General features: G+C 43.5%; 2 protein-coding genes across 5 annotated transcripts in view; one reads left to right on the top strand and one right to left on the bottom strand.

The window, feature by feature from the left end:
• ENO4 (enolase 4) lies at window positions 1–27325 on the bottom strand. Of its 3 annotated transcripts, XM_047762010.1 has the most exons (14): window positions 26744–27325; window positions 23356–23484; window positions 22394–22584; window positions 20479–20627; window positions 18553–18722; window positions 18334–18465; window positions 16913–16966; window positions 13178–13234; window positions 10915–11082; window positions 8425–8550; window positions 6894–7089; window positions 4713–4780; window positions 4068–4185; window positions 1–1717 (listed from the first exon to the last, which is right to left on the bottom strand). In XM_047762010.1, exons 1-14 carry the CDS (start codon window positions 26906–26908, stop codon window positions 1587–1589), a joined length of 1854 nt encoding a protein of 617 aa, XP_047617966.1. In that variant the 5' UTR covers window positions 26909–27325; the 3' UTR covers window positions 1–1586. The 3 variants fall into 3 exon arrangements, with proteins under 3 accessions (XP_047617966.1, XP_047617965.1, XP_047617967.1); XM_047762009.1 differs by having other exon boundaries at window positions 18334–18722; XM_047762011.1 differs by lacking the exon at window positions 4068–4185 and having other exon boundaries at window positions 18334–18722.
• The window catches only part of HSPA12A (heat shock protein family A (Hsp70) member 12A), a 178650-nt gene continuing 178140 nt past the window's right edge, over window positions 26816–27325 (top strand). The window contains exon 1 of one of the 2 annotated variants that reach the window (XM_047762004.1): window positions 26816–26909. Coding sequence is in view for 1 of the 2 variants with exons in the window: in XM_047762000.1 (XP_047617956.1) it covers window positions 26907–26909 (3 nt within the window). In the remaining variant the exon portion in view is untranslated. The remainder of the gene's footprint in view (window positions 26910–27325) is intronic. The other variant, XM_047762000.1, reaches the window with a different exon arrangement.

The raw sequence follows: 27325 nt of genomic DNA, 5'->3' as shown, positions 1-27325 counted from the left end.
AAGAAATATGGAGAAAGAGAAAAATATATATACATATAAATAGAAACAGTGCTTATCAGTTGCAGAAACTTAAAATGCAACATGTCCATTGGTGACCCCAGTCCTGGAGTGAGAAAAAAGTGAATAGGCTGTGCTCAGTGTTGAAATTAAAGTGTTCACTTGGTTGAGGTAATAAATCATCTCCTTGGTTAGTTGTTAAATTATTAACATAGTTGCACATTTTCACACTGGTTTCATTCATTTAAGTATAATTTGTATCACAGTTCCAGGGCATACTGTCATGCGATCTGTTACAGGTCGTGTGTGTGTGTGTGTGTGTGTGTGTGTGTGTGTGTGTGTGTACACATGTGCAGAGGTGATGTGAACACTCAGTCATGTTCTTCCTGCCTTTAAAATGAATTTTTCTTCCAGTTTCTCATAACCCATTTTTTACTGTTAAGCATCCGGAGAGGCAGAAGCAACCACAAACTGTGACACGGTTCTCCCAACTTAGAGTGATACCAGCCAGTTCTCCCGCCCTGTGCTCTGAGAGACTCTGCCACTGCTTTTAGAGTAAGACCTTGGCTCTGCCATAAGGCCATTAAGTTCCCCTGTCAGTAGTCTTCAAAAGGAGAGGGCCTCGGTGTGCTTAGTAAAAACGTATAGAATATATCAGAAATCTAAACTTAGCCATCTCTCCCACAGGTCCATAAGTAGCAATTTATATAACTGAGGGGAAAAGCAAACAGTAGCTTTTAACAGGAAATCTAAATCAATCATGAAAAGCAACTGATGTTACTCTGTCCCTAGGTATGTGTTTGAATATGTGTATGTCTGTAGTCCTCTGCTCTAACCCCAATACTGGCTTTCAAAAGAGATTGCAGTCAGTCCCTATGTTGCATCATTTTTAATCACCCATTGCATGCTGTTGTAAAAAATAATTGGGCATTTAATTTCCTTAAGAATATTTATTCATTCATTGATGTATTCATTCTTGTTCCCAAATGGATCTAAGGAGACCCACAGGATACAAATAATAAGAGAAAAACTAAAATTTAGAAAAAGGTGAGAATGAGGGAAAAGGGAATTAAGGGTAGAAAAATGTGAGGGAAGCTGTTTGGTTCTTACAAACATCCATGAACCTCCCGTACTTCTGCGCAAGGTTAGCTACAAAAATGTGTTTGTACTTTTCTAGTACGTAAGATAAAAACAGAAGGTGTACACTTCTTCCTAGCAGAGAGCTCCTAGGATAAAAGATTTTTGTTTTAGAGATGTTCTGATTTGTAAAGAAGGTGTTTGAATTTAAATGTGGTGTTGGCAATGAAACTACTGAGCTTTTACTAGGTCACAACTCTCCAGAATGGACAAGAGCTAGTATATTAAACAAAATCCCCATAGACATGTGAGGGCTGGAAGACAAGGTTCAAGGTATCATTTCAGGCAAAATACTGTCTCTGTATTTCACCAAACAGTGAAATTAGAAGAAAAAGCACACATTAGTGAAGTTTAGAGCAAAACCAAAATGAAGACATCCTTCAGGTCTACCAGTCTAGTAATACCAGTGGTATGGCTGACAGCTGGGGTATGCAGACCTGTCCAGAAGATACTCATGTTCTGGTTGATTCCTCCAAAACTTCTGTGGGGAAGATGAGCTCCAGGGGCTCAGGCAGCTCACCGGCCACAGCAGCCTTTTCAGCTTCCTCATTCAAGTAGAAAAATGTGTGTTCTTCAGTGAAACCTATTTCAAAAACAACAACAGGGAGTTCCCGTTGTGGTTCAGCGGGTTAAGAACCTGAGAGTATCCATGAGGTTGCAGGTTTAATCCCTAGCCTTGCTCAGTGGGTTAAGGATCCAGTGTTGCTATGAGCTGTAGTGTAGGTTGCAGACATGGCTTGGATGCCACATTGCTGTGGCTGTGGTGTACGCCCACAGTTGCGCTCCAATTTATCCCCTAGCCTGGGAAGTTCTATATGCCACAGGTGCAGCCCTAAAAAGCAAAAAACCTTTAAAAATGTTTAAACAGCAATAATAAAGTTTACTATCTAATCCAGTGGTGCAGATTTTGCCGTTACTTGATATTTAAAGGAGATCATCCTCAGAACTGTCCAGAGGTGTCCCATCACCATTAGAAAAAATTTTAGAATCACCTGAAAGTGGGCCCGTCACTGGTTATACATTACCTGCTGGAACTTTTGGTGTGCAGTGGACTCTGGGCAGAGGCTTAGCAGCAGAAGATAAAGAGGAAGATGAACTAAAGGGAAGGCGATTACTCTGTTTGAAGACAAACCATTGCCAACTAACTCTTCCAAGGTAAGCCACTGCAGACGGACTGTTGAGTTGGGTCCACGTGGGCAGTGGCAGGGTTTTAATGGTTGAGCTTTTGCCAATTTCCTGCTCCATCTTTCAGTGGAGTGATTTGTTTTTCCAGTTTTGGGTCCCCTTCACATTTACTGACCACTACCCATGTCAGAGGAATTCTCATTAATCTGTTAAGCCATTCCGAAGTGCTCAGGGGCTGGCACTGTCACCAGGGAGGGGCTGGGTCTCCAGTCACTAGAGTCCTTTTTGACACCTGGAGGCAGCTGTTTCCTTTGGGGTGAAGTCTGGAAATGTGATCGGTCTATTTGTGGAACCCAGAGCCTCCCCAAGTCAGGACAACGTAAAAAAATAATCAGAGGGTATGAAGAACAATATGATTTTACCTATCTGAAAAAAAGAAGCCCTCACCTTACATACTAAACAATACAAACTCTGGAGTTCCCTTCGTGGCCCAGCAGTTAATGAACCCGACTAGCGTCCATGAGGATGCGGGTTTGATCCCTGGCCTCACTCAGTGGGTTAAGGATCTGGCCTTGCCGTGAGCTGTGGTGTCGGTTGCAGACACAGCTCGGATCCTTGTTGTTGTGGCTGTGGTGGAGGCCAGCAGCTGCAGCTCAGATCCAACCCCTGGCCTAGACCTTCCATTATGCTGCAGGTACGACCCTAAAAAAGCAAAAAAAAAGAAAAAAATACAAACTCTGACTGCCTTTACGTGACTCAGAAATAGTCTTCCAAGTATTTATTTTCTATAAATCTTAGGATGTATTTCAAGGTCATTGCATATGTTAAATAATAAATTTATAATTACTACTTCTGCTGGTCTCTTTCCTTTTAAGAAATGCCTGTGTTGAACATAGGCAGGACCGCCTCCTTTCTTTCCCATCCCGTAACTGGCATGCTCCACAACGCATTCTTCAACACATCCTATTTAATAGATTCCATTTGTAGTATACAAGGAGGTCAGCACTATGTAACATCCTTTTTTCAGTATATCAATTATATTTAAAAATACAGAATACTGGCACGGAAGATTAAGGATCCGGCGTTGTCACTGCAGTGGCTCTGGTCGCCACTGTGGCACAGGTTTGATCCCTGGCCCAGGGAACTTGCGCATGCCTTGGGCATGGCCAAAAAAATCAAAATACAAAATAGTTTTAGAATTGCAAAGACTTGGTCTCTTTAAATGTCTTTGCATGCTTTGTTTTGGTTATCCCAGTGAGTAAATTATAAAGAATAAAAATGCATATTTGGGGTGTTTCTCTCCAGTTAGCTGGTACCTAAGGTGCTTCTACCCACACAGATTTATTAAGTTTGATGTAGTAAATGTTTAGTTTATTTTTCTTGAGACCATAGCCTTTCCCAGTTACATTCATTAATGTGCTGTCTATGTTAGTAAAATGAGTTGTTGCCAAGAACCACCAGGAAAACATCTGCCTTTAACTTTCCTGGGCTGTGCAGAGAAGCCTTAAGTATAATTTGGACCATAACAAAAGGTAGGCTTGGACATTCCAATCAATTAAGTCTTTTGAAAAGCATCACACAGCCTATTCATCAAGAAGAAGGGCGAGAGTTTTAAACATTCAGGTAAATAGATAATCCATTAAGAAAACAATACACATTGTGACAAATGCCATCCTAGTTTTGTCAGCACTTATTTATAGTCTTTGGATTCCCCTGGCCTCCTGCCGAGAGACTTCTATTCCCCTTCTCCCAATCTTTGTTCTCTTATTCATGGCTAAGTGAAAACAAAGCAAGAAAGCAGCACATACCCAGTGTTCCATTCTGGACAAGTTCTTCCTCTATAGTCAAGAGGCGGTTGTACTTAGTCACCCGTTCACCACGAGAAAGACCTCCCAATTTGATAAACCGGACACCAAGTCCAACAGCCTAAAGGGGCGGGGGAACAGCTTATTTTAAATGGAGTCATACTTGGCTAAACTCCAAACAGTTCTTTAGGGAGAAAGGACACTGCCCCTGTGTGCTGTTTTGGTTTTCCTCTCATCAGTTAACTTCTCATCTTTTTACGTAAATAGAGTGACCTGCTTACAAGCTGAGAGTGTCAAAGGTAAGGAGATAGTGTGACTACACATCTGATGCTCTCCTAGTCATGGAAGCCCACTGCTTTCATCTAAGAACATTCTGGCCTTTCTCACGTCATTTCAGGAGGTAAGATTGCAGCAGCGCCCCCCAGTTATGTAAGAGTGCTCATCATTTTCTGATGACTTCAATTTTTCTTCTTTTTAAAAGTTCAAAGATTAGCTCTTTGAAAATGGTAGCTGTCTGGGAGGAAGCAAGTCTATTTCATAAAAGGTTACATGACTTTCTCTGCCAAGGACCACCTTTCTCTGAAATACCAGTTCGCGATAAAAGCAGTGTTTTGGCAATTCTGCAATTGACCAGTTTTCAGCACTTACCAAATCGACAAGGCTGTCATCAGATGACTCTCCTTCTGTACTTCCAAAGACAGCGATGTGCTTCTTACCTACAAACAGGGGAATTCTTTTCAGTTTTAGATGGTATGGAAACCATCAGAAAATATATGAGCCCCTAGGTCAAAATTTAAAATTTGCCAGAGATTTTTAAACTGTGAGGAGTCAATTATTTGACCACCTAAGAATTCTAACCCAAACATTTGCATTTCTATTACCCTGATTTTATCTGTTTACCTCTTTACAGTAGTTTAGATGATAAATACTAAATCAATGTAGTGTTTCATCAAATTTAAGACACCCTAAATTGTAAGAAGCACCATTAATACCACTAAAGAGGAAAAGTGCTCAAATTAGACTGACACATTTCTAAGACCACAACTGTAAGACATGATTCAGTGTCCTCTTTGTTCATCATAGAAAAACATGCATCTTTGAGTCAAGATGTAATGTACAGTAAGTGCAAGGGCATCATATGGGGAGTTGATAAGCATAAATAATGGTTTTCACAATTCATCATGTAAGATAACTCTTCAAAGGAATCTGTTATTCTGAATGCTGACTTACTAGAACAGTGTTGATAGTATTTAATCACTTGAGAATCTCAAAACCCCCTTAAAATTTGCCAAAGTCTATGAAGACTGCAAGTCAAAGTTCTTTCTCTGGTGACAGTGCTGTGTTTTAGAGGCAGCAGCTACAGCAGTTATCTGGAGTGGATGGCAGAATGGGTGCTGAGTGGTAGACCCAGGACGCAAGGCCAGGCCCGGGGTCTCCCATCCACCAAACCTGCAAGCCACCCTGCCTGGGCCCTGGGCCCTGGGCTGGGGCAGCCTGCAGGCTAAGAGACTAGGGGCATTTCATTCCATCCTCTGACACTAGCTCAGGCCCCAAGCTGCCAGCCCTGGGCCTTACCTTATTTAGTTAGTTCCTGAGACCCACTCAACAATGTTCATGTGTCAGATATTGTACATAAGTGAACAAGGCTCCCATGAACTCATGGGAATTTGCAGTCTACTGGAGGACACCAGACATTAAATAATTGTGTAAGTATTTGTGGCCAGTACTATAATTGAAAATAGAAGATGAGGAGTTCCTGTCGTGGCTCAGTGGTTAACGAATCCAACTGGGAACCATGAGGTTTCGGGTTAGATCCCTGTCCTTGCTCAGTGGGTTAAGGATCAGGCATTGCTGTGAGCTGTGGTGTAGGTCACAGACACAGCTCAGATCCTGTGTTGCTGTGGCTGTGGCGTAGGCTGGCGGCTACAGCTCTGATTAGACCTCTAGCCTGGGAACTTCCATATGCCGTGGGTGTGGCTCTAGAAAAGACAAAAAAAGAAATATATATGTATATATATGATGAAAAAAGTTCAGAGCAGGAGTTCCCTGAGGCTTAGTGGGTTAAGGATCTGGTATTGTCACTGCTGTGGCTCTGACTGCAGCTGTGGCATGGGTTTCCCTGGACCAGAAACTTCCATATGTATGTATGTATATATGAAGAGATTGCATTTAAGGCAAGAAGATCTAAAGGATCAAGAATAGTTAGCCGACTAAAAAGTACAGGGCAAAGCATTCTAGGCTGAAGGAACAGTGTGTTCAAAGACCCCAAGGTCGTAAAGAGTTTGAAGGAATTCCCATCGAGGCTCAGTGGAAAGGAATCTGACCAGCATCCATGAGGACGCAGGTTGGGTCCCTGGCCTCACTCAGTGGGTTAAGGTTCTGGCATGGTCATGAGCTGTAGGTTGCAGACATGGCTCGGATCTGGTGTTGGAGCTGTGGTGTAGGCCAGCAGCTATAGCTGTGATTCGACCCCTAGCCTAGGAACCTCCATATGTCGCAGGTACGGCCCTAAAAAGACAAAAAATAAACAAATAGTTTGAAACTTTTGAGGAATTTTTAAAAAGCCAGTGTGGGCTACTGTTTATTTAGGAAAAAAAAAAAAAAATCCCTGCAGTGTCTAGTCCTCTCTAAAGGGGATGGCCTCCTGGGCGGGGTTGTTACTGGAACATTATAAAGTGTATTGGTTGTAAGCTACATTTTGTTTTCCAGCACCAAATTGTTCACAGATGGTTGGGTCTTTTTTCCCCAAGATTTATTCCATGCTTTTTATTAACTGATAGACTGCACATTTAAGTTCATTATGCATCTCAGATCTATACTTTTACTCACTGTCCATAAGATTTGTTATTTCCACCAAGTCAGACATCGTAGTTTGATTTGTATGTTTTATGATCAGCCCACTGTATTTGAGGACGCCGATGTTCCCATCCTCTAGAAGTTTAGAAATGCTTTTGGATGCAGTTCCTGCAATTAGGTAACACCTGGCACCGAGAGCATCATAGATGCTGTCCCACGGTTCAGAGTCCTGGGTAAATATTTAAAAATCAATCATTATCATGTATGGAGCCTCGCCACAAAATGACAGGAATCATATAGTACATAATCACAGTGATACACCTTTCTGAGGTACACAAAACAGATTCTTTTGGTTTGGGTTTTGGTTTTTGCATTTGCACCTGAAGGATGCCTATACCACAGCCACACAAATCAACAACCTTCATGGAACAGAAGCTTAAAGTGATGAAATAAATTGGAGCTTAAAGACCTAGTGAATAAAATGCTAATACACATTAAATGCTATTCTCCACACTGATTCTGACCTTCACACACAAGCTCTTCCCACCCACTGCGTTATCCATAATGCTGCTACAGACTGGCAATTAGAAGATTTTTATGATATTTCTGGTAAAAAGACAACCGAAACAAATGAGCCTGCAGTGCTATAGATCCTCCTTCTCAAGGCCCTCATTTTTTGATTGGTGAGACCATAAAATGAAATGCTTATCACTTAAATAGTGATATACAAAGTCCTCCCAGTCCTTGGACCAGATTTCAGCCTGTCCCATTAGAGCAGACCACACAGGTACATCTTACCACATTAACAAGCGCTGTGGCCAGAGCCTCGGGGCAAAGAGCACAAGATAAGTCTGGGGAGATTAAAGAACCGGGCTTGGTCAGCATCTCCCACAAGTGCAGGGATGCCACCCAGGCTGTGAAAGGAAAGATGGGGCTCCAGGAAGGTCCGGGAGCTTCCTTGTCCCCAAATTAAAATAGCCAAGTTATCTCAGGGAGGATATCTGCTCACTCTAGCTCATGGTTCTCCAATTCATATCATCAAGAATGTCAGTTTTGAAGTTCAGGTGGGTAAGGAAGAGAGATGTTTTTCCTATGGCACATAAACATCCCTTTTCAGATGCATTCCTTGGAACAGATCAGAAAACCTCAGTATCTCAAAAACTTAAAAATATGGTTTTGTAACTTTAATGCATGTGTAGTAACTAGATTTAGGTTTTAAAAAACATTCAGCCTAGTTGAAGTCTTGTTTCCATGAGCACTTGAAAATGACATGTGATTAACCTATCGAAGCACTAGCTAGCACAGTGCTCTCACCTGTTATCTGTGAGGCCGCTCATAAATACATAGGGACTCCTGAAGTGTTTCATTCTGCAGACAGGCTCACTCCTAGGTAACTGTTTCTGCTATTCATTTGCTTAATAGTAAGTGCCTTTTATCATAAAAGCCAAAATAAAGCAACTCAGCCCCAGCCCAAATTACAACACATTTCAAATCTATAGATCCCCCCCCCAAAAAGAGAGATTTTTTATTGTTTTACTATAAAATTCAAGGTGAATCCCATTACCTCCTTCCTGAAAGGATCAATCAAGGCAATAATTGAGGGGAACTTATTGATCAGATCCACATACAGGTCAACCATCTCAGCTGCATTTTTGTAGGTTCCCATCATTACTTCATACTTTCCTTTACTCTGATAAATGTAAGGAAGATATTAAAATAAAGGGTAAATGATGAGTTCTTCAAACGTTAAAGATGTGATTCAAGTTCATTTTCATTCATTTCACATAAAAGACTGCAAACAGATTATTTTCAGGCCACATGCATGTGAGAAATCTATGCATTGTACTTTAAAAATCTGTTAAATATCACCCTGGAAAAAGCAAGTCAGCATTCCTCCATGAAGAGCCCCGTAAAGTTCTTCCCACTGACTTCAGATAAAGCCTTCTGCACAAAAAACTGAGCACAGAGTAGGAGGGGAATAACTTCTTATTCAAGTTTTATGACGTGGTGCCACATACCTAGCTGCTTGGCTGGATGGGCCGTAACATAAAGTCATAATCAGAAGAGCAGTGCAGTCCTGCCTACTCACTAGAACCACCATCGTTCACCTCACAGTGAGCAAAGAGCTTGTTGAGATTTATGTGAAGGCAAGCATGCAAGTTCTAGCAGGAAGAAAATTGTTTTGAAAGTGGAGTTCTAGTGCAACCCACTCATTTGAAGTCTGGAAAGCCCCCAGGCCCTTGAGGGTAGAAGTAAATGGAGCCAGAGGATCTTTAATCTCTGCACAGCACAGCACACTGATGTCCAGCCCAAGTTTGTGTTAGGGGATGGAACCTGGGATATTTAGAGACTGAGAGGGAGGTGGAATGAACCGGAATGACTCCTGGGTTTAATGTCTTCCTGTTGCTGTTCATATAGGATGGTTTCCATTGGAATTAAGCAGGCTCCTCAGAAGTCCATCACTGAAAAAATTTTATATTTTTTTCATATTACAAAGCAGCAAGAACGTTTAGTTTCTCTACTGCAAACCTTATACAGTCTGATCTTGTCAGAGAGGAAATGCTCATGACTTTGAACTAACATTATAAGAATTATCTGATATAAAGCTGATGCATTTCACTGAATATAAGCAATAAATACCCATTCTAGTTAGTGCTGGTAGTCATTATATTCAGAGTTCTTGCTATATATTGCTGATGAAAACGTGCATTATTTTTCTTCATGGTAGGCCTAGGAACTGATTGTGATGTAAAGAATAGGAAATTACATTAATCATTCCTTTATGCATTTAGTTTCTGTAGAAAAGTAAAAACTTTTAGAATTCAACAGAAACTTAGGCTTCTTATACACGGTTCAAGATTTCCTTTGCAGTTAAAACTTAAAATCAATCACAAATCAAAATGGAATCCTACTTGGTCATGTCTCCTGAATTTGGCATTAATTACTATTATCAATTATTCTCCAAAAACTTCAATAACTTGAAAATATTTTTATATCTAAAAAACAAAAGAGTTCCCTCTGTGGCACAGTGGGTTACATCCAGCCTGTCTCTGAGGAGGTGCTGGTTCAACCTGTCTGATGCAGTGGGGGTAAATATCCTGCTTTGGGAGTTCCCATCATGGCTCAGTGGAAACCAACTAGGAACCATGAGGTTGTTGGTTCGATCCCTTGCCTCGCTCAATGGGTTACGGATCCAGTGTTGCCATGAGCTGTGATGTAGTTCACAGAAACAGCTCAGATCCTGCATTGCTGTGGCTGTGGCATAGGCCAGCAGCTGTAGCTTGGATTCCACCCCTAGCCTGGGAACTTCCATATGCTGAGTGTGTGGCCCTAAAAGGCAAAAAAAAAAAAAAAAAATCTCATTTTTCTGGGCTGTGGTGTAGGTTGCAGTTGGAGCTTGGATTCGCACCCAGGCCTGGGAACTTCTGAATGCCACAGGTGCAGCTGAGAAAGAAAAAAAAACAGAAAAGAAAAAAAAATCTAGTCACAGAGTTTCCTGGTGACTCAGCAGGTTAAGGATCCAGCGTTGTATCTGCTGTGGCTCAAGTCACTCTTGTGGTTCGGATTTGATCCCTGGCCTGGGGACTTCCACATGCCTCAAGCCATGGCCAAAAAAGAAAAAAAAAAAAAATCAAGCCACCAGCAGAAACTCCGTGAGTCACAGTTACAACTGAGCCACTTGTCATGCTTGAACAATTCAGCATTCACCGGTCAATGGTGCTTAGCACAACATACAGGTTTGTTCAATTATTTTCAATAGTCCTTATGATTTCAACGTAAGAAATCCATTTTAATCATTTTTATTACAGAATTTCTATATATAGTTATTATGCCATTTTCTGTTAATTTTTTGTTATATGGTTACATTACTCTCTGGTTAGCTAATGCTAACTTGGCTTTTTCTCAACTCCGTTTATATTCGTACCCCTCACATGATATTAATTTAAAAGTAGGATGTGTTTGGAAATATATACAGACAGCCTCTTCTTTTGAGTTCTATTTTAAAAATAATGGGACCTCAACAAAAAGCGAACATTCTGGAGTGGAAACTTACATAGTCCATCAGCTCGTGTGCAGCACAGTTGATGGCTAGATGCAGATTCCTTCCCAGTTCTAGCCCCAGGTTTGCACAGACTCCTTGTATTAGAAGCAGTGGCTGCTCTATGGTGTCATAATTAATGGTTAAGCAGCCCAGATGGGACATCTTGCCAATGATCTGCTGCTGCAGGATCACAAGGAAATCATGCATGTAAATATAGCACATTCAGGTTCCTGGAACTTCCAGTGAGTGGCAGTTTATAACCAGACCCAACTCTCCAAAGATGGGGTCCTCTGATTCTCCACTAATCACGCCCCTAGTTCCCACTCATCTCCGCGTGACTTTTGGGCAGATGATTGTCCTATAATATCTGGGAATAATTTTCTTACTCCCAAGGTTTTCAAGTTTGACTGGGAACACACTTTTCTCTTTTTAGTTGTCCACATCATCTCTGAGTTGGCCCTACCATGGTACATGGGCTAACCTGAGCTATAACCTCCAGGTTGGTCAGGCTGTCCCCATAAATGTCTGTATTCTTCCTCCAAATCTGCTCTTTCCTATGTTCCATTTTCCTTTAGAAGAATGTAACTATTAAAACTTATAGATATAACTTTCCTTCAGGAAAAGTTTTATCTTAAAGAGGATTGAAGACTTCAGCTAAAAGGATGCAGCACTGAGGATGGATTACAGTGGAAGACTTGATAAGGACCCAAATGACCTCAGGGAAAGGCAGCCATATGCTTCAATTGCAAGGTCAGCTTTGATGTGCCTTCATCATAAATTGTCACTACACAATTTATAGCATAGGTTAAAGCAGTGTCAGTAAGAAGTGAGCGTGTGTGTGTGTGTGTGTGTGTGTTTGTGTGTGTGCCAAACTCAAGAGCAAATATGAAACTAGGTATAAATATCCCATTTTTACTGGTGATAGTACTAGTTAATTATAAGAACCATCCAACATTTTTAATGTCAGTGAGAGGAATCTTTTATTTGGCAAAGGAGTAGCTGGGGAGGTTTTCGTGCATCAGTTGAGGAGTTTGGTTATACAGAGGCTTCAAACTATGAAAGCACCACTTTTTGGGGGCTGACTAAATGCTGAGTATTATTCTAAACACTTCACATAAAGTAAATACATTTACTCCTTCCCTCAGTCCCATGAAGGAGGTACTATTGTTATCCCCACTTAAGAGAGAGTTAAGTAATTTGGACCGGGTTTTAATCCAGGTAGTTTAGCTTGAGTCCATGCCTCTAACTCTGGTGTGGCTGCCTCTCTAGAATCTATCATCTAACTTGTTTCTAACGGGGGCGGTGGGGGGGGAGTAGTAAAGCTGATCTAAGGAAGGGCTGATCTTGGTCTAAGTTTTCTGGAAACACATTAGACAACCAGCCTGTGCCTCTCTTGCAAGGTCTCACGTTACAGTGTCCTGCTCATTCCAGTGATATACTTACTGCTGTTATCTGTTCACACACATTTCTTTTCTCTCTCCCAAGTTTGAGGAGGCACTTAAATTTTTTATCAATACTAAGTCCTCTCCTTCCGTCCAAGTCCCCTCTTGCTGATGGCGTCAGGAGACCCCGAAGTCCCTAACACCGGAGAGGGATTGCAAGCTTATATCACCCATATGAACACCCTCATCCCCTTGCATTATCTCCAGGGTTCTTGTTGGTCGCTCTAACTGTACTGCTGAGAGTTCAGGCATGTGCTAGGTGTGTCTCTCAGAGCACCCACAATCCAGTTCAGCTGGTCTCTCAGGGCTCTGCAGCCAGTGTGGCCCATTTTCACTGGGCGTGTTTGCCTAACTCTCCTGGCAAAATCTGAGCTCTGGCAATGTTTCATCTGAAATGGTGCTTCAGTGCCTTTTGGGGACCAGATAAAGGAATGGTTATTTTTTGGAGCCTTTTCTTTCTTTCCTTGGGTGTAGTAAAATCAAAACCCAAAATAGCTCATGTGCCTTTGAGCTGGTTATCAGATTCACCTTCCCCAGCACGTCACCTCGAGGGTTTCCCATGGAATCCTGTCACTCAGAAGTGCCCCTCCAGCCCCTCTGAGATGTCAGTGTCCAGACAGCTTAGGCAGTGTGGGACAGAGAGGCAGGGGCAGAATGATCTGCCAGCTCTGGGGGTGGCCTGGCTTAGTCTCCTTGGAGTAATATCATCGTGTGATTTCCACGTGTGTTAGCCCTGGTCCTGGGGAAGAAATGACTATGGGAGAGGAAAGGGGGCAGGGGATGTAGGAATGAACCATCATAGGGAAGAGTGGGAAGCAAAGACATTTACTTACTTGACCTCTCTTGCCTCCGTTATGACCTCTCTTTGTCTCTGTTTTTGGAGGAGGGGGCTGTGGGACACAAGATAAAGACACATCATTTGGGATTTTCAGACATGGCTGTGGCTGCAAGCAGAGCTTCAGGTCCTCTGGCCTGTCCACTGCCCTGGGGCTGAGCTGGTCACATGGAGAGTCTCACACACACATACACACACACAGGGATGACCATGCCAGCCACTCTCTAATTTCATCATCCCTGAACTGTTTCTCGCATTCAGGCAGTGTTTGCTTTAGGTCATCCTTACATTCTGTCTCCATCACACGTACGGGGTATGGATAGACACGTGCATGAATGTCTGCTTACATACATAATTATTCACCCATTGTGTCCTGACTCTTGCTATGTGCAGGAACTCTTTTTTACAGGAGGATACCAAGTCCCCTCCTTGTCCTTAAGGAAGAACCCCACCATGAGATTTGCTTTTAAAGGCTCAACATTTTTTTTTTTGTCAATATTCTCATGGTACAAACATGTTCTCCTACAGGGTGGGTTTGACTTTTAGAAAAACCAAAGGTCATTAAATCTGGTGAATCTGATATGTGTATTGTTATTTGACATTAGAAGCAGAGATAATTACCAAAGAGCTGCTCCCACAGTTTGGGGTCTTGAAAGCATATTGTAGCAAGGATTCATCCATTTTTTTTTTTCTTTTTAAGGCCACACCCGGGGCATATGGAGGTTCCTAGTCTAGGGGTCGAATTGGAGCTACAGCTGCTGGCCTACACTACAGCCGAAGTAATGCCAGATCTGAGCCACATCTGCGACCCACACCATAGCTCACAGCAATGCCGGATCCTTAACCCACTGAGCAAAGCCAGGGATCGAACCTGAAACCTCATAGCTCCTAGTCAGATTTGTTTCCGCTGCCCCACGATGGGAATTCCAGATACAGCCTTTTAAATGATGCACTTTATTTTCATTTTTAAAATCTATTATTATTTTTTGGCCTCTCTCATGGCATGCAGAAGTTCCTGGGACAGGGATCCAACCTGGGCCACAGCAGTGACCTGAGCCACAGCAATGACAATGCTGGGTCGTTAACCCAGTGAACCATCGGGGAACTCTAAGGATGCACTTTCATGCCAGCATCTACTGGCTCTGTAAGCTTCGGCATGTTTGTCAAGAATCAGCAATGGCTCACACCCAAATATATGCAAATATGTGTTATCTTTTCACTATGGAGTCAGCTGAACTTTCTCTCTCCCCATAAAAATAACATAAGAAGCAAACTGATGTGCCAGGCAAGAGAGCTACAGCTGTGAACAAGACACTCGGGGCACTGCTTCAGGGAGCTTTGGTCCAGTGAGGCAGACACATCAGGTGCAGTAACAACACAGGAAGAAGGGGTGTGATGGGGAGTGCAGAGCAAGGCGACTTCCTTCTATAGGGGAAGGGGACTCTGACAAAGCTAATCTGTGGGGGTGGGTGGACATGTTCATCCTTCTAGGGAAAGAGCAGCATTTTTGTGGCCCAGAGCTGAGCAAAAAGCAAAAGCCTTAAGGCAGAGTTTTTCAGCCCTGGCACTCCTTATGCTTTGGCTGGATACGCCCCTGCTGTGGAGGGTTGCCTTGAACACTGCAGATATACAGCATCCCTGACCTCTGCTTCCTCAACCCTCCAATCTGCGACAACCCAGAATGTCTCTGGGCAGCAGTGCCCAATGTCACATGTCCCTTGGGCAAAATCTCCCCCCCACTGAGAACCTTAAAAGAACATAGTGATACATTTTACTACATTAAAATTTAAAAAAAAAAAATCTCTGTGACTCCATAAAATATAGTTAAAAGACAGGCAACATGATAGAGGAAAATAAGTATAACATGTAGAAGGGATTGAAGCCTTTATAAAACATAAGGGGAGCGCCCATCATGTTTCAGTGGTAACAAACTCTACTAGTAACAAAGAGGACGTGAGTTCAATCCCTGGCCTCTGTCAGTGAGTTAAGGATCTGGCACTGCTGTGAGCTGTGATGTAGGTCACAGATGTGGCTTGGATCCCACATTGCTGTGGCTGTGGTGTAGGCTGGCAGCTACAGCTCCAAGCCAACCCCTAGCCTTGGAACCTCCATATAAAAGACAAAAAAAAAAAAAGGAATTCCTAGATGTCAGTAAAAGATGAACACTTAAAATAGCAAAGAAATAAAGCAATTTGTAGAGTGAACTGTGTAGAATTTTATATGATTCTAAACACAACAACTCCATATATTTATATGTGTGGTGTCTGTGTGTCTAAATACAAAAGAAAGGCTGGAAGGCCATACGACATTCTCAACGGAAGGGACTGGAACTAAGGGTAGTAGTGGGTAGGGGGCGGGGTGGGGGGAATCAGTACAGGAGAGTAGGGGTAACTCACTCTATCAGTGTTTGAATTTTCATAAGTACATTCATGAGCTACTTGTATAATTAAAAATCTGAAAGAATGATTGCAGAAAGCTCTACTATCCTGAGTTTTCTATTATTCTAAGCTGGACTTCCTCCACCTGCTCTGACCACCACCCCTATGTATTGCTCACTATGCTGTGTCAGCTCCTCCGCTAAGCATGTTGCACATGTCCAACTTATCTACGCATGATTTATCAGGCCCATTTTATAGATGAGGAGACTGAGGCAGAGAGGTTATGTAATTGACACCCAGTCTCACAGCTAGTAAAGGGCAAAGCAAAGTGCAAGGTCAGGGTGAATTTGTCCAAGTCTGAGTCTCTGCAGGCCGGTCACACATAAAGAAGTTGGCCTTCTGAAAAGCACCCCAGAAGCAGGCTCTAGGCTGGTGCTTAAAGCAATTCTGCTCCACTGTACCGCTTGGGCCTGAGCTACCGGCCCCCATCACAACAGGGGAGGGGCAGGCAAGAGAGCACTGGAACTGGAGTTCCCTCATGTCATATTGAGATTATATCTCGGTGCCCATCCTGCTGGGGAATGAGTTAGTGCATCCTAATCATGTAGCTGGAAAGCCTTGGGGTAAACGAATGTGGGGTCTTGGACTGGATCCTGGAACAGAAGAAGGACATTAGTGGAAAAACCAGTGAAGTCTGAATCAAGTCTGGAGTTTAGTTATTAGTAACGGAGCATTTGGTTTCTTAGTTTGACAAACGTGCCGTGGCAATGTATCCTGTTACCTTGGGGGAAACTGGGTAGGGAGAGTTGGGAACTCTGTACTATCTTGGCAACTTCTCTGTATATGCGGTATTATTCGTGTATGTGTGTGTGTGTGTGTGTGTGTGTTTAAAGTCCAGAGACCAGGATTGGGTCCCTCGGCCCTGCTGCATCATTGTGCGCTGCCCCAGTTAGAATAGGATGGCACAGCTCGTGCTGCGTTTGTGACTCCCCTTTGAGGGCTGCTCAGCTGAGGGTGCTTGTTTGCCCAACACTGGAATTCAAAGCAGGCACAAGTGAGTGTGCCTTAACTATTAGACTGTCTCTTACTAATCCTAGGGGCCAGGTCCTTTCTTTCTTTGCAAATCCTAATGGATGATCTTAGCAAAGAGCCAGCTGCCTCCAAAGCAAAATAAGATGGTTAAATTACATTAGAAACTAGACCCATAGCCTGTGAGTGGATGTATAAGCTTGGCTCATATGGGAAACCCAAAGAAAATTAATGCTTTATTGATATCTATAACATTATTGAATTTATTGCACTATAATTTCGATACTAGCATCAGTTATTAGATTCCATAGTTTGTCTTTACATACCATCTCAATTGTTTTGGTAATATGTTTCTGAATTTCCAGAAGCATCTCCACACCCTGTAAGTAGAATAACCGTGACCTTTCACAACTACAGTCTAGACTTATAAACACAAAAACTTATGCCACACGTGGCTATTTCTAACCCAGAATATTTGTAGGGTCCCCGATAAGGCAACCTGGTTAGTGCATTACATGTAGCCTAAGGGTCAGAAGGTTAACTGTTCATCTTCAACCCTCAATTTTTACTTGGTTGACTGTGAATGAGAGGCTCTTCTTCCCCATTATCCTCTCTTCATTGTTCAGGCCTGATTGGTCCAGTTCGTTGGATCAACCTAACCTCATTCTCTTTCACGGGCTCCTGACCAACCTCCTTGCAATTCATGTCCTAGGTCACCAAGGGATTCTGCATGACAGTGTTCGAATTAGTATCAATCCGCTGTCACTTAGAAAGTAGAGAAATGTATTCTAATGGTGGAATCTGCATATGGAGACAGAGAATGACCTGCCAAATGCTCTGGTACCCAAATAGCGCAACAGATATTAACTGAAGGAAGGATCCTGGCACCAGGATCGGAACATGATCTGACAGATGGTGAGCCAGATATCAATCCTAGTCTTCCAAAACTGACATAAGTGAAGCAATGATTATTCTCCTTAAAAAAGAATTCTTTATGTTTATCATAAAGAAATCATCTTGAGATTTATGACTATCATAAAAGAAATCATCTTGAAAAATTTTTTTTTTGACTTTCACTAGGCAAAAAAAAGTCAATTAGATAAAATATCATCACTCAGTGGGGGTTGGAGCTTCCCGTACTTTTTCTGAAAACATCCACTTTAGAACTCGAATGTTAGTTCTCCCTCCCACCTAATTGGTAGAATAGTTCGTGAGGAGTCAAAGAGACATATTGATGCATTCACACCACTGAAGAACAATCAGGGACTAGCAAACCTCTGAGTAGTAAAGACGCCACTTCAGATTCCTTCATTCATATTCCGTAAACATGCACTAAACCTCTCTTGGGTGCCAGGCCATCTGCTAGGCCCTGGAGTTCCTGCTTAACAGAATGGGCTGCTATGCAATGCCAGCTTCCTCCGGTAGCTGCCGTAGTGCAGACTAGTAAACAAAGATATCTCAACCGCCCCACGCAACATCATTCCAGCACTATCAAGGCCTACAGAGTTACACGCCCAGGGCTTCTCTGTGAGTCCATGTTGTAATGAAGCCTGAGACCCGACGTGGTCTAAATGTCGTTCCCTTTTGTCTGAGGTCTTATTATCTTCCCATGTCCCTGACTTCCTAAAATACTTTCCCTCATTTTATATTTTAATTCCCTCTCCCTTGGTGTCATAGGTCTTGGGGAGGCATACATGAAAATCTCCTCCATGATGGGTTTTTGTTTAGAGAAAGTCTGAGATAGTACTTGTTTGGCCGTTAATCCAGGGTGGGGTATACAAATCAGTTCTTTCATCAGATTCAGCTTCCCAGGTGATGCCTTCCCACAGCTGACCAGAGAGACCATCAGCAGAGGTAGAGTTAGCTTTGCTGGCTGTTCCTGAAAGAGGCGGAAAGCAAAGGGACCTGGGAAACATGGCCTGGAGACACTCACGGGTCCCTGTAAGGGAGTGTAATGGATGCGTACCTGGTGGTGCTTCAGTAGTGCAATATTGAGGTATAGGGGATTACCGTCCAGCATGGCACCGGTTTTGGCAACAGCCAGTGACACAGCCCCTATGGCCATGCTGCCACAGAGTACGTGTTCATCAGGTTCTGGAGGTAAAATTGGTTTTTCTGTGAAAGTATCCCTCCTCCCTGAAGAAGAAAATAATACTGATAAAGAATTGCTTTCTAGGAAGCAGACTATGATAAAGCTATACTTTTTCATGCCTTACTTAGAGTTGTGAAGGCCCAGCATAAAGTCTGAAAATGGAGGCTGGGAAGCACATAGTTGCCACTTTAACCCCCAAGAAGTAACCTGGGGGCTTAGGTTAAAAGATCTGCCCAACTTCCAACGGAAAGTTAGAAATTCCTCTTCTAAATGAAGAGAGGATTTGGAGAGTCTTTGAATTCCAAACACTTCGTTTTTCTATGTTCCACCTTAGCTCTGCACAAGCTTCATGCTGACTATCTCCTCATGTGTATCTCTAGTTATCTTGCTTGCCAACCCCAAACTGCTGCCTTTTTCTATTAGAAATTCCTTTCAGATCTAACTACCCACCCAGAAGCCTTACCCATCTTCCACCCTGACATGTTTTCGGCCATCCAGTCTGATCAGGTCCCTCCTGTCCTCTCTATCCCCACAGCTACTGACCTGAGTCAGGCAGGTAAAAGAAGTAGAATAAGATGTGTATGCCCCCAGCGCACATTAAATGTTTAGCAAATTACTGTCCCCGCCTGCTTCTTCCCCTCTTATATTTTGAGTTCTACCTGAAAATAAATAAAACAAAACAGGAGTTCCCATCATGGCTCAATGGTTAGCAAACCTGACTAGGATCCATGAGCATGTGGGTTCTATCTCTGGCCTTGCTCAGTGTGGGTTAAGGATCCGGCGTTGCCGTGAGCTGTGGTGTAAGTCACAGATGTGGCTTGGATCCTGAGCTGCCGTGGCTGTGGTGTAGGCCAGTGGCTACAGTTCCAATTAGACTGGGAACCTCCATATGCTGTGGGTGCGGCCCGCAAAAGACAAAAATAAAACAAAAACACCAAGTGAACATCAATTGATGTTCCCTACCTGTGATTCAGCTGTGGCCATCCCTACCCTCCCAAGAGAAGACTGATTCTAACATGATTCTTTTGCCTTGGCAACTCTCCTCCCTTCTTTGGGCCGCAGCATCTGAATCTCTGAAATAAGAGAATTTGTCTTCATGATCTCTGTGGTCCCTGGCCCTGGTGCTTTCTCATCCAATGCGACCCACATTTATCTGGTGTTTGTTCCCAGCATTGTGCTAGGTACTGGTAGTGCTAAATTGAATGAGGCATGACTCATGCCCTCAAGGAGCATGTTCTAGTTGGCCAGACCTACAAAACACTGTTATAACACTAGCAGCAGCTCCAGAATTGACCCGATGGAGGAGCAGAGGTTAGCCGTATGTTGGAAGGCATCGAGCAAAGGGCCGTGATTGCCTGGATCATTTGCCTTAAATAGCAAAGTCTTCCAAAGAGATAATTCTCAATGTTACCCAGGACTGAGAAAACATTGGTTATCCATATCGAAGGATATAATTAATCTTGAAAATATGGAGTGGCTTTCTGATGAGCTCATGGAAATTGGGAGGAACAGTTAAAGGTCTCCACGCCACCCTCCCCTTCCCCGCCTTGGGCACTGCCACTGTTTGGTGCACTTTGTTTGGTGAGTGCTCACCTCTGGGTAAGAAATATTTTTATCTTACAAATAAAAATGGAAGGCGGGATGGGGTAAAACCTGCCCACCCAACATAGTAGCATCAAGCAAGAAAGTGACATAGAGGGTGGACAGTACCTGGAACCCAACCTAGGTCTGCAGCAGAGAGACTTGAACCTTAAAAGCAGCCCAAGCTTCAGCCTTTCTGCATGATGATAAGCCACTGACCTTGCTTTTGTCCTTTTTTTTTGTCTGGAGGTAGAGGAGGTGGGGGTGGTTGTGTTAGAGGTGAAGGTACAGGCACTGTTGAGTCTTCCAGACTCTTCTCCAATTCTTTTCTCTCCTTATCTTCTTGTACTTTATTTTCAAAGAATATCCTTTGTAAGAAAATAATGGCTTTACAATGAGATATTTAGGAATACTGCAGGTACTTTTGGCAGTGTTTTAGTGCTGACCCCAATATGTTTCGATAATTAATTCTGCTTTCTGAGCTACCTAAGAACAAATCAGCTTCAATTTTCAAGGCCAAAAGAAAAAAAAAAAAGGCTGTTTAAAGCTGTGTTCAAGAATTGAAATTAATTTTGTCCTGGAAATAAATGTTTAAAGATTTCAGGTGATCATTTTTAAAATGATTGGAACCTTGTTTGTTATTTTTAAAGTAAAAGTGGACAATATATATATAATTAAGGGCCATTGGATTTTCTTTTTGAATAAATGACCATCAGAAGAAAAATGAGGCGAGAATAGACAGTGAAATATGTGGCACTACACGCAGCTAAATGGTCAGCCTCGAAGGCCAAGCACTGACATCTCCACACACGTAAGAATTTAAAAAATTTACATCCCAAATCCCCTTCTTCATCCTTACTTTTATTTTTTAAAATTATTATTATTATTTTGTCTTTTTGCCTTTTCTAGGGCCACTCCTGCGGCATATGGAGGTTCCCAGGCTAGGGGTCAAATTGGAGCTGTAGCCGCTGGCCTACACCAGAGCCAGAGCAACGCTGGATCTGAGCCGCACCTGCAACCTACACCACAGCTCACGGCAATGCCGGATCCTTAACCCACTGAGCAAGGCCAGGGATTGAACCCGAAACTCATGGTTCCTAGTTGGATTCGTTAACCACTGTGCCGCGATGGGAACTCCCCTTATCCTTACTCTTAAAGGATGTAATCCAGCAATTCAAGAAAGAGGAAGCCAGGGAGCCAGGAAACAGGAAGAGAAGGAAGGGATGACTTACGGCATCTGTGTGGTTGGCCTAGTGAGGAAGCAGTCAAGATGGGGGATTTAGGAGGAAAAAATTCCGGGGAAAAAGGAATGTAGTAGAATAAATAGTATGACTGAGAGCTAAGGGGGGAAAACAAAAACAAAACCAAAACCCTAAGGATATGTTACTAGCAGATCTCACACACACATACATCCCCCCCCCCAAAAAAAGACACAGAGGAATAATAAGTGGAATAGCGTTCAAAAACTCTACAACTGAAAACTTTTAAAAAGGTTTTTTTAAGGTGATGATCCAGCTCTGAGGCAGACTATGATGTTCTGCACAATTAAGCAAGTGAAAAAACTCAGATAGAAAGAATCCAGCTGACCTTCTTTGGCCAAGAGGGTTGTGGCACTGCACGTGCACAGAAGGAAAAGTAATGCTAACTCATACTTGGGCGTTGAATGATGATATTCACAGAGCCCTGGAAAACACTTCCTCACATTTCACATTTTAGAGTCAACCTATGGACAAAGCCTGGCAGGCTTGTTTGTGCCTGGAGGTCAGAACATAAGCACCACCCACTGTGACTATGAAAAAGTGTAAGAGCCGCTCATGGGGGTCTCTGAGGAGGGGGGAGGGAAAGGACGACCAGGTCTGGATTCTTAACTTAAATCCTCTTCCTGAGAAACTCTTCACTGAATCCTGGGAACGCTCTTTGCATAAAAAGAGGCCTACACAGTAAAATTTTAATAGCAGGGTTTTCAGAAGAACATTTTAGATTAAATTTTTAGATTAAAATTTTCTGCTTTAGCACATGCTTCTTAGTTGACTTTCCGACTGTACTCTATAGATATGACAGACCTGTCTCACTGGCAGGGGAAATGGAAGGAAAGATGTACAAGGTTTGACACATTTCAAAGTACAAGGTTTACCTGAGCACCTGATCCACACCAGCCTGGTTGGAGGGCTCGATGCCCCGAAGCTCCTCGGTGATGGTTTCATTGACCCATCGCACCGCGGTGCTGACGGCATCCGCTCTTTCTACTTCCTCCGCTTCTACCAGTTCAGGTAAAGCGTTCTCGTGGACTTCGAAGTGACTTGAGATCACCACAGAACATATGCTCTGAAAACAATATAAACGCCATCTACAGTTTCCCTGCCTTTCACAGGAAATAGGAAATTGAATGTATCCAGCTTTTAAGGTATATATTTTATCACCAAGTTTCAAAGAGAAAATGAGAATCTATAATTTTCTTTGAGATATTTTTATAGCTACTGAAACACTGTGGAATCCAACTTCAAGGAACGTTTAAAATTATTACCTTGTTAAAATACCCTTGTAAAAAACTTTGCACTGAACTTCATTTTTATCACTACCTCTCCAATAAATTAAAAAAGACAGATTTAATCTCAATTATTTTCCTCCCAGTGACTGTAGCAAAATTACTTATAACAACAAATATGTAATAATTAAAATGAATTAGTAAAATTATGGAAAAGAATTTTTTCTTTAGTAGATTTATGTATCTATAGATCTATGTAAATCCATATATAAATCTATAACTCTATAAACCTATCTGCAGATTTATAGAACTCATCACATTAATAATGTCAGAGTTTTAAAACTATTTTTGCCCCATTTCCTTTCTCCATCTTGGATCATCTTCAGATGAGCAAGTTGTGTCTGTACCAAGAATACACTTAAGCAAAATAAAACCACTGTGGTAGATTGTATGACTCATGCTTTGTGTACACGACTATCTACAAATGTGTGTGTGTGTGTTTCACAGACACTGAATTTCAACACATTGCTTTTCCACAATTTAGACAGTAAATGCTAATAAATGAAGTACAGCCAGGACACAATGCGGAAAACATTCAAGTAGCCTCCTACCTTGGGAAAATTTTGAATGGTGCAGAATATTTCCACTTGTAAGGTTGGAAGCCCCAGGCCATCCAGTACATTTTTCCCCACTACTTTGTATATGGTGGGAGGCTTTGCAAGTTTAGAAAAGCAGTTTGCCTTCAACAAACAAAAAAAACACAAAAATCACCATAGCACATCTAATTTATATTTAACAGGTCATTCACATTTACTCTAGTTTCTACTAAACCTCCTTGCATGTCTTCCTTAGGCTGGGATTAATCCAGCAGCACTGTGGGAACGTTCAGAGATTTGTAATTTGTCTTTTGAACTCCCAGTGGAAACTCGCATATAGGTCTTAATTGAAAGGTCCATGTCACACTTTTTATTTATTTATTTATGTTTTGTTTTTTAGGGCTGCATTTGCAGCATATGGAAGTTCCCAGGCTAGGGAACAAATCAGAGCTACAGCTGCTGGCCTACACCATAGCTCACAGAAACGCCAGATCCTTAACCCACTGAGCGAGGCCAGGGATCAAACCCGAAACCTCTTGGATCCTTGTCGGGATCATTAAGCGCTGAGCCACGAAGGGAACTCCCCAGGTCACTCTTTAGTGGGCCCTAACCTATCCTTTTGTCCAAGATACTGAAGTCAATTGGTCTCTAGAACACTAGAATGAACTCAAACCTGAGAAACCTTACGTGGGTCCATTTTTATTCCTCCCACAAGGCATCTGCTATTTTAATGGTGAAGATTTGGGCTGAGGCTGTATTTCACTTACCATCAGTTCATGCTTAGAACTAGAGGACTCTTGGGAAATTAGCAAGAGCAGTTTCATTGATGTGGAAGAGCAGAAGTCATTTGGGAGTCATCCAAGAAAGAGACAGAAGAAAGAGAGTGAAGCTGAGGGAAAAGTCCACTCAAGGAGCCTGAGTAAAAAGATTCAAGGTGGTTCCCACTGGTGGTGTGGTTCACCGGGGCCATCAATCTAGGGGTTTATGACTGCTACCACGCGGCAGGGCTAAGAATCAAATCCAGATCTGCCTGATTCCCAATCACAACCTCAATTATACATTTTATCAAGGTGTAAATAGTATTCTACTGCCCACAGGCATCTTTCCCATTCCTGAATTCCTCTAATATGTAAAAGAAGTGTAGAAGAAATGGCATTTGAGCTGAACGCTGGAGCTTGTGTAGTATTTCAATAGGCAGACAAGGGAAGAAGTTGAGGGCAGATACTTCCAGCAGAGAGAATAGGAAAACCAGAGGGGATGGAAGTGGGGAAGTTCTTGCTTCAGGGAAAAGTCAGTGGGCCTCTGTGGAGGGCACAGGAAAAATACGCACGTTACTGAGGTCTGGGGAAGCATTATGAGTCACGCTGTGTGATCTCACTCAGCATGCAAGGGAGAACCACAGGAGGCTTCTGAGCAAGAGAAAGAAGGTCAGATTGAAGATTAGGAGCACTAATGTGGGATGGACTTCACAGAGGGAGAGACTAGGTAAGAATCAGGATGGCCAAAACTAGGGCAAGGACTGAGAAACGAGAAGGAGGTTGCCATTTTGCCAACCCAATTCCTGAACATCCTTCAAACTCAAGCCAAACTCCCAGATACCACAGCCCACAGGGATATGCCCCACCCACGAACCCCTTTTCACAGGCTCACAGGTGATCTATTCCTCAGGCCAGCAGAGCAGCATATATCACCCTATCCAGTCATCTCATGTATCATCAGCATTCGCCCCTAACTGAGGTATAAGATCCCAGAGAGCTGTGCTAACCAAAGTCCCTGCTGCCTAATAGACTGGGAAGAGCATTACACTTGGGACAAGAGTCAAGTTTCCAGTCTTTCCTTTTGGACTGAGTCGCTATGAGATAAGGTCTTCGTGAAATGAGGAAGTTAGACGAGTTAAATTTCACGAATTCCTCTAAACAGAGACAGTGGAAAGAGAATGGAATGCTGCATTGCCTTCACTCCTTCATCCTATAAATAGTTCCTGAGAGTCCATCATGCATCATGCCCTCTACTAGGTAACAGGGACACAGACCAGGTTTGATGTGTTACTGTCATTCACTGTGTCCCTTGGGAAAATCATTTAAATTTACTGGGCCACAGTTCCTTTGTTTGTAAAATAGGAATCATGTTTATCTCACCATGGTCCTAGGGATGAAGTGAAATCACATAAAGCACAAGGTGCTCAGTAAACACTGCCCTCCCCCAATCTGACGTATGGGCCATGACCAAGAAAAATGAACATTTGTGGAACATCCCTTATATTAACCACTTCAACAAGATGTGGTCTTGAACCCTGTGAACACATCATGCTTCTTAGTGCTTCGCCGTGCAAATTCCTGCCAGTCCCAACCATGATGCCTTCCAGAAGGTAGGTGTTGGTTAGTACTTATGGTTCTAGAAATGAGAAAACGCTTGTATTTGTTCCAACTGCCCACTGCTTTAGGTAAAGGTGTGTGTCAGATGGACTGAGCTCCCACAGTGTTGCAGTGGAAACAAATTCCACTAGGAACCATGAGGTTATGGGTTCCACCCCTGGCCTCACTTAGTGGGTTAAGGATCTGGTATTGCCGTGAGCTGTGGTGTATGTCTCAGAGGCTCCCATCTGATGTTGCTCTGGCTGTGGTGTAGGCCTGCAGCTGCAGCTCCCATTTGACACCTAGCCTGAGAACCTCCACATGCTGTGGAGGTTTTTAAAGCAACCCCCCCCCCCAAAAAAAAACCAAAAGTATGTGCCAGACTAGATCCAGGGGCACAGTTCTAAAGCAGGCTAGGGAGGGTTTCAGAGAATGCTACAAGAACACTGAAGGACGATTAGTCCAGGATAAAATGGGCAGGATTTTTGATTATATCTGATGTTTAGGTGGGAGCTGGTCAGGTGGGATGGACATCCAGGTAGACAAGGGAGCAGAAGCCAAGGAGTAGAGGTTGAAATCGACTGAAACTTGGCACGATGGGAGCCTGCTGGGTTTGAGGCCCCAGGATAGGCTGAGGCCAAGTTGTGGCAAATGCCAAGGCGTCCATCCCGGGGTCAAAAGGAGGCCACTGAAGGTTGGTAAACTGAGCTACGGAGTATTAAGTTCTGTGATTAAAAAGACAACTGGAAGGCGAGCCCACAAGGACACCTGCCGGGCTCTGAGCAGTCGCCGTAGCTACAAATCTGCCTACAATCCTCCTTCCTCTAGCTGATTCCAGTCCACCACTTTCTCTCTCTCGAGACTCCTGCGCCCAGGTTTCCGCTCTGCTTCTTTCTTCACGGTGGCAACTCTGCACAACCACCACCCCCACGACCCCCCGCGGCGGTGGCGCGCGTGCGCGACTCTGCGGCGCAGGCGCACTGCATTGCCGCAGCGCGGGGCGGGGGAGAGGGGTTGGAGGGAAGAGGGTTCCTGTCCCAGGTCCCTACCAGGTGCCCGTAGACGTCGGCAGGCTGGAGGTAGAAGGTGGAGTTGAGCAGCTCTTCCAGCCTGCGCGGAACGTCGTTCTCCCGGTAGTACTCCAACGCCTGCTGCTTCAGCTTCTGCAGCTCCCTAGTGGTCCCACAGCTGCGGCCGCCGCCTTCTTCCCCCATGGTAGGAGATTTAAGGCTACAGCGGGGGTTAGCTTGGGGGCCCGTGAGCGTCCTCCCCGTCGCTAGGCAACGCAGCGAGATCACGACCTCAGATCTCGCGATGCTTCCAGCCCCGGGTTCTTCCCGCGGCTGGAGCCGCGAATGGCTCCTTCCCCCTCCTCCCTCCCTCCCTCTCCCTGAGGCTTTGGCCCCCGGGGTTGGGCTCCTTGCTTCCTGAGTCTAGCACGCTCCTGGCGTCTTTTTCCACTACTTTCTCGAAGGGAAAGTGGTTCACGCTCTCACGCAGAGCTTTTTGCGGAAGCGTGGGAACCCTGGCTTCCAGCTGGGGTACTCGAGCCTCCGATGGTGCGCCGGCTTCCCGGGGGCCCTGGAACTCGGGCCGTCAGGCCTCCTCCACCCACCCTATCGTTCCTCTCG

Source organism: Phacochoerus africanus, chromosome 15 (genome assembly GCF_016906955.1).
Source record: "Phacochoerus africanus isolate WHEZ1 chromosome 15, ROS_Pafr_v1, whole genome shotgun sequence".
Classification (NCBI taxonomy): Eukaryota; Metazoa; Chordata; class Mammalia; order Artiodactyla; family Suidae; genus Phacochoerus; species Phacochoerus africanus.
The sequence above is the reverse complement of the archived record's forward strand: the minus strand, read 5'-3'. Positions and strand labels throughout refer to the sequence as shown.

Coding starts and splice junctions, on each gene's coding strand:
- ENO4 (XM_047762009.1), bottom strand. CDS start 26,908: ATGGGGGAAGAAGGCGGCGGCCGCAGCTGTGGGACCACTAGGGAGCTG. Junction 18,723..20,478: donor AAAAAAAGGACAAAAGCAAG/GTCAGTGGCTTA, acceptor TTTCTTCTTCAG/GGAGGAGGGATACTTTCACA. Junction 4,186..4,712: donor ATGACAGCCTTGTCGATTTG/GTAAGTGCTGAA, acceptor CCGCCCCTTTAG/GCTGTTGGACTTGGTGTCCG.